Below are 6,791 nucleotides of genomic sequence, written 5' to 3'. Positions count from 1 at the left end.
TTATCTAGATTCAGTTTTTCAAGTTTAAAACTACTTTTGCCTCAATTTTCCGTGTATTAGGGAAGTGGGTTCGGGCTTAAATTACTCAGACAATTGCTTCAATACTTGACTTGTTAGTGTGACTCTTGTCTGCATCCTCAGCTAGCTCACTTGTTCCATGTTCTTTGTCTCCGATCTTCTCTCTAGCACACACACCTTGGACCTGTAGTTGTTTTCCTATCATAGTGAGGCCTCTCGACATTCACTAGAAGCCCCATAAAAAAGTATTTCAATGGACATGGTGTAGGATCTCAGGGTTTTCCTTGGCTAAAACGGTGGCTAAGAAGCTGATCCAGGTTGTATTTGAAGGCGGGATTCCGTCTTCTCTCATTGTTGCCCTGACGGCGAGCCATTGTATAGCGTTAATGCGGAATGTTCATATTTTAATTGTACATTTGCTTTTTTTTCCCCTGGGGAAGAAGACCAGGGGTAATATTTTTTCAGAGTATCAACTTGTTTTCCAGGACGTTGTTGTTACAACAAGTTCATTCGACGACACAGTTATGCATTTGGGTTGGGGATCTTCAGACTGTAAGCGCTAGCACAATTTTGTGGCTTTTAATTATTATTTTGTTCAGCTGGGGGGTTTGAGAGACTGGCGCCTAGGGATGATTACACTGTCTACCTCTACCTGGGACTCACTGAAGCATGGCTCTACTTCCACTAGGTGGCGCTATGAGGCAAGATCAAAAACAACCTGAAAAGTCTTACCCCCACCGCCACCTCTCCAACTAACCAGTATTCACGGTGTATTTTTTTCAGCCCCGTTTAGTCAGGGCTTCGTTGTTGACTTGGAGGAATGTTTTGTTTTTTAAAGAAAGTCGTTACCGGGGGAAGGGGGAGGGAAGGGTTGGAGGAGGAGAGACAATGGAAATGTAGATGCAAACATGTCAAGTTCCCAAAAGTCAAGTAAGTTGAGAGCATCCCTATGGCATACAAAGTAAACCTTTTCAGTGAATTGGTGTTGAAAATTTAGCAAGACTTCAGAAATTTCGGAAGGAAACACTACTCCTTAACGTAAATGTAAATTAATTCACCTTTTTATAGAAGTCATATTTGGAGGGGAACCTACAGGTAAACTAATTCTAATCCAACTTCCCATACAAGTGGAAAAAAAAAATTCCACTATCACTATTTGGTGTGGTTAATTACCCATCAAATGCTTATAATAAGGCTACATATACATTCTATTACCTAAAGCCTAGGTGTGTCAGGTAAGAACAAGGAAAAGTGGTTTTCGAATGTATGATTAACAAGAATACCTTTGTATTTATATAGCTTTTCTTTCAAGCAACAACAACCCCAAAAAACCACCTTAAATACACTAATTAAACCTCCAGATATCACCATAATGGTTGGTACAGGTGGCAGGTGTTATTATACATGGTTTATAGATAATTCCGAATAACTGAATGTGCTGACGGGTCTAAGTGCCAGAGGTTTCGAGGAAAAGAGCAAAGTACCAGAGTTTACCCAGCTCTCAACACCTTCTTTATTGTGATTAATGTGTTTGAAAGTAGAGATAAGATCTGACCTAGGATTTACTTTAAGTAATTTATAATAAACAAAATGGAGGGAAGTGGAAACTTTTTTCATTTGGGGCAATAGGCCACAATCGTCTACCCCTCCTCCTGGCTACCCTCTCCCTCCACCCTATTCCCCCTATCCCCCCTCACCCCTTCCCCTCCATCCCCTCTTTCATCGCTGCTCCGAGAGCCTCGGCCTTAGAACAGCAGCCGCTGCAGCAGCCACAGCACACGCCATGTGACACCCACCTCCTGTCTGGGCGTTCTAAGGAACTGGGAGACTTCTGTGGGGCCAGGATGGCTATTGGCTGTTGCTAGGTGACGTCGCCTGCCCTCACGTGACAAGTGTTAAATGCCCGCCCGGCAGGAGCCAGCTCCTCAGACAATCGTAAAGCTGCTCCTGACCGCTCACCTGCTCCTGCCTCCCTGAGCCTACCACTGCTGCCCCCGCCGCCCCTCCCCCCTCCAGTTCTCCTCCCCCGCCCGTGCCCATTGCTGGCAGAGGAGAAGAGCATGGTGGGCTAGAAGATGAGTCGGGCAGCAGCCACAGAGGCAGTGGTCCCGAGTGGTCCCCACTGATCGCCTCCCCCGCCCAGAAGAGGAGGAGGAGGAGGAGGAGGAGGAGGGGTTCCTAGATAATTGCCACATTTCTTGTTTTCCTTCTCCCCACCCCCTTCCCCGTAATTACTTTGGTTGCCCGAGGGGAGAGGGAAAGAGACTGAGGAGCCGCCCGCCTAGTCCTCCCTGGTGCCCCACCGCCTGCTCCTTCCCGTCCCGGGGCAGGATGACTGGAGTCTTTGACAGTCTGGTGGCTGATATGCACTCGAACCAGATCACTACCTCCAGCAGTTACCACCAACACCACCACCAGCACAGCGGCAGCGGCGGCAGCAGTACGAGCCTGCACAAGCCCCAGGAGTCCCCCACGCTGCCCGTGTCCACCGCCACGGACAGCAGCTACTACACCAACCAGCAGCACGGGGCAGGGGCCAGCGGCGGCGGCGGCGGATCCCCCTACGCGCAGATGGGCTCGTACCAGTACCACGCAAGCGGTCTCAACACCGTGCCCTACTCTGCCAAAGCGGGTTACGACCTGGGCTACACCGCGGCATACAGCTCCTACGGGCCCTACGGAAGCAGCTCCTCCCCGGCCAACAACGAGCCCGGTACGGGTAATTCTTGCACAAATAATTGGTGCTAAGTCTTTCCTGCTTCTTGGGTATAATGGGGAGGGGTGGGGGGGGGGGGGGGGGGGGAGGGAAGGAGGGGGAGCTTGAGCTTGGTGAAAAAGGTTCCCAGTCCCAACCCTGGTCCTGTAGATTTTGCAAGTTATTATACCCCAATCTCTGTTCTCTCTACCCCACCCACCCCATTCCCCGGCTTCCCACTTTTCCCCTTCCTCGGTTCCAAAGCTGGTTTCAGAGAGCACTCCCTTGAAGGAAGAAGATGTTAAGAAGTTGGGATGAGAGGGAGAAAATTTCGAGAAAAGGAAAGTTACGAATATGATGTAGTTGTTGACTTTTTCTCTTTACCCTACTTTCTTTTTCTGTAATACGTTTCTTTTGCTTCTTTCTCTTCCCGCCCCGCCCCCCCCCCCTCAAAAAAAAAGTTTTAGGGAAGGGCAGGCAGCAGGGACCTGATTCACTCCCCACCGTAAATCCCTGGAAAGAAAGATGGGGAAAGTTTCTCGGCTCGGGAATTCTCTGACCACCTCTCTGCAAGAAATAGTGTGTGATGGGGCACCAGCGGGCGTCCCAGTTCTTGTTTGGCGGGTTCCTTCATTGTTCTCTCTCTTATTGTCCCCCTTTCGTTGCAGAAAAGGAAGAATGTGAGCCCGAAATCAGAATAGTGAACGGGAAGCCAAAGAAAGTGAGGAAACCTCGAACCATTTATTCCAGTTTCCAGCTAGCTGCTCTTCAGAGGCGATTCCAAAAAACTCAGTACTTGGCACTACCCGAAAGAGCTGAACTGGCCGCCTCCCTAGGCCTCACACAGACTCAGGTAAGGGGCTCCCCGATTTTTCTGCCCCCTGAGCATGGGTTTGCGTATGCTGGAGGTTTTTCAACCTTGCAGTTGGCCCAGGGGCAGGAGTTCCGTCGGTAATGGAGCTCAATCCATCCAGACGTAGATATTATATATACATACTCTAAAAAAGACTTGCTGACTCACAATTCAGTATGTGAAATTAGAAGTGACAAACCCTTAGTGGTTGGAATAATGGAAATGACCAGTGCAGAGAGAGAAAGGATGGACTTATAACTGGCATCTCAAGGATAATGTCCTCATGATTAAAAGAGATGCAATAATTGATTGGCACTTAATATCTAACTTTTCATTAGTCCCCTGCACCTGTATTTTATACTCTTATCCATCCATTCATGATTTTAGTATATATTCACTCTGTCTAAAAATTATCCTAATTGACCAAAAATAGATTGAATTTCATTTTTTGAACTGAAGTCTCCCTCCCCTCAGCCTTTCCAGCCTGCCTGGAGATCCACTGTTTCAGTCTTTCCATCTGTTTCTTCTCTCTTATTTCTTCCTTTTCTTGCTCTGGCTCTGCTGTACATTACTTGACCAGTTTCCCTTTTCCACAAAGGTCAAGATCTGGTTCCAGAATCGCCGTTCAAAGTTCAAGAAGATGTGGAAAAGCGGAGAGATTCCTTCAGACCAGCACCCCGGGAGCAGCGCGTCTCCCCCCTGCGCATCGCCTCCCGTCTCAGCACCTACTACGTGGGACTTCGCCCCTCACCAGCGCATGAGCAGCGGAGGAGGAGGCAGTGGAGGTAGCGGTAGTGGAGGCGGAGGTAGTTCAGGTTCCAGTCCCAGCAGCGGTACTTCAGCTTTCCTAGGCAACTATCCGTGGTACCACCAGGCTTCCAGCTCGACTTCCCACCTCCAGGCCAGTGCGCCGCTGTTGCAGCATCCTCAGCCCCCGCAGCCCCATCACCACCACCATCCCCACCATCATCATCACCACAGCAGCAGCAGCTCAGCAGTGAGCGCAGGGACGATATTCTAATTTTGGAAGAGACTGGGAGAGAGAGAGAGAGAGAGAGAGAGAGAGAGAGAGAGAGAGAGAGAGAAATTCCCCACAGTGGCTGCTGCCTACCCAGAGCAAGGGGGTACTTCTCCCTTATTCCTCTGCCATCCCAGACCCCAGTCCACAATCCCAGCACCTTTCTCTCCCTGAGCAAAGAGGGGCGGCACACACCAAAGCCCCTGCTCCTCCTGGGAACATACTATGGTGCTTTGATAGCCCTTTCCGGTCCAACTGTCCGATGCATTTGTAAAGTTATGAGGCATTTTGCCCTGTGGGTTTTTCTGTGTGGATACGTGGGGAAAGGACTTTGCTTAGTCGAGGTACCCTAAGAGTCGGGGGTTTCGACCACATTTCAGGTCAGGTTCCTTCTCCCCAAGCTCTCTTTCAAGCCCTGCATTACCAATAACTCTCCACTCTCCGTCTCCCCCACCCCCACCTCCACCCGGGTCCTAAGGGGTCAGGGAACTTCCCCGAGAGGCTAAGAACAGAGTCCTGAAGAGTGACGCTTTCCTCCTTCCTTCCCAGCTTGGCCATTCCTCCCTCTCCCCAAGGGTTCACGCTGAATTGCCTTGCTCTTTTCCAGGGCCAGTCACTGGTTCTGCCGCGAACCCTTTCTCCTTCCTCCTCCTCACCCCCACCCCCTACATACACACACTCGTGAGAGCAAAAAAGAAACCTCGGTTACAAACCTCACTGTGGGCCCAATTCCATTCTTTTCCTTCCTCAACTTTCTCCCTTTCCTCACGTTGTCCTCGACGACTTTATTTTTTCTTTTTTGCTGTGGTGTGTGTTCCTGGCCCTCATCCCCTTAGCTCTCTAGGGAAAAGCATAGGAGATCTCCACTCCTCCTCCTCCTCATCCATCACCAGTGGAGTTTTTTTATTTTTATTTTTTTAAAAGTTTAGGTGCCTTTGCGGATGACCTCATTTTGATGTTAAAAAATGATTTTTTTATATGTGGACATTGCAAAAAAAAGTGTTTAAATTATCTTTTTTAAACTCAATTCAGGATTATTATCCTGAAAAAACACACACACACACACACACAAAGTTTGTAAATAAAGGTGTTCGTGCAGATTTCCCTCCCCCTCCCTTGATTTATTTGCTAAAAAAATATTCAACTTTTCAGACTTTTTGGTGAACCAACTGTAAGAATTTCGGGTTAGCAGTAGTCTCATTCCCCATCCCTTCCCTTTTTTTTTTTTTAAATTTTCCCCTCGACAAGTTTCCTTCTCTCAGTTAAATTAAGCTACTGATTTCGTTTTTATTTTATTTTAAACCCAAGGTCTTTGTTCTTTAAAGGAAAGGTATTTTGAGTTATTTATTATGAAAACAACATACTCTTAATGTCGATTTTACAATATGAAGAGATTATTTAAATAAATTATTGTTTTCATTGTACTTGCACCTTATTTCCTTGGATATCGCGGTTGAGACCTGAGCTGCTGGCCAGTGGTCCTTTATACATCAACAGCCAAGGTCAAAACAAACATACTTGGGCCCCAAGCACTTGTAGCCGCTTATGCTGCGCTCAGAGTCCTCTCTGCTGAGGTCCCATCTGAGGGGCTATTTTCCCTGCACCTGCAGGTTGTAAGTTTTAGGTATTAGCAGTTGAGCGAGGGGAAAGAGATCAGAATTTGGGGGAAAACTTTGGTTTCTTGGTAGAGCTACGGCAGCCATAAGTTCACGATCTCCCATTGTGCAGAACAACTCGCTCAGTTTGCCTGGAGGATGGGGGCGACCGCTGCCTCGGCCCTATGAATCACTCAGCTCACGCTCCGGCTCCCAGACTCGGCCCCGCCCCTCCCTCCCTCCCCTTCCTCGAGCTGGCGCCACTGACTTTTAGCCCCGGACTGTCTCCCGCCGCCCACGTCACCCCACCCCTGCGTAGCTGGTGTTGCTGCTGTTGTTGCTGGTGCTGCTGGTGTTGCTGCTGTTTGTTGTTGCAGCCAAGGCCTCCGGCCTCCGCAGCAGCAAGCCTCTGAGGTTGATAAAGGAAACTGACCGGTTCCAGTTCCAGTTGTGTTCCCTACATATCCTCGAATCTGGCCAATTCTGCTCGCACCTGCCCTCACCCGGGCTCCCGGGTTTCTTACTTGCCTTGAGGGCAGAGAAGCTTGTGCTTTGTTTGGCCTGGACCCCTGTGTGGAGTCACATTCACACGCATACACACTCAGCTTCATT

The 6,791-nt window shown here is 48.9% G+C and overlaps 1 protein-coding gene across 1 annotated transcript; it reads left to right on the top strand.

Annotated features, from left to right (window-relative positions):
* The first annotated feature begins 2,116 nt into the window (after nt 1-2,116).
* On the top strand, nt 2,117-5,685 carry DLX2 (distal-less homeobox 2). Its single transcript, XM_069080801.1, has 3 exons — nt 2,117-2,731; nt 3,382-3,566; nt 4,165-5,685. The coding sequence occupies exons 1-3, from the start codon at nt 2,350-2,352 to the stop codon at nt 4,585-4,587; spliced, it is 990 nt and encodes a 329-aa protein (XP_068936902.1). The 5' UTR covers nt 2,117-2,349; the 3' UTR covers nt 4,588-5,685.
* The last annotated feature ends 1,106 nt before the right edge of the window (nt 5,686-6,791 follow it).

The sequence above is a fragment of the Petaurus breviceps genome, unplaced genomic scaffold (assembly GCF_028583685.1).
Source record: "Petaurus breviceps papuanus isolate PSGF00001 unplaced genomic scaffold, PetGlider_PUasm1.0 91133, whole genome shotgun sequence".
Lineage (NCBI taxonomy): Eukaryota > Metazoa > Chordata > Mammalia > Diprotodontia > Petauridae > Petaurus > Petaurus breviceps.
The sequence above is the reverse complement of the archived record's forward strand: the minus strand, read 5'-3'. Positions and strand labels throughout refer to the sequence as shown.

Bases quoted from the DNA above. Each gene is read 5' to 3' on its own strand.
- DLX2 (XM_069080801.1), top strand. From the start codon at position 2,350: ATGACTGGAGTCTTTGACAGTCTGGTGGCTGATATGCACTCGAACCAG. The intron at 2,732-3,381 runs GTACGGGTAATT...CTTTCGTTGCAG, and splicing joins CCCGGCCAACAACGAGCCCG to AAAAGGAAGAATGTGAGCCC. The intron at 3,567-4,164 runs GTAAGGGGCTCC...TTTTCCACAAAG, and splicing joins TAGGCCTCACACAGACTCAG to GTCAAGATCTGGTTCCAGAA.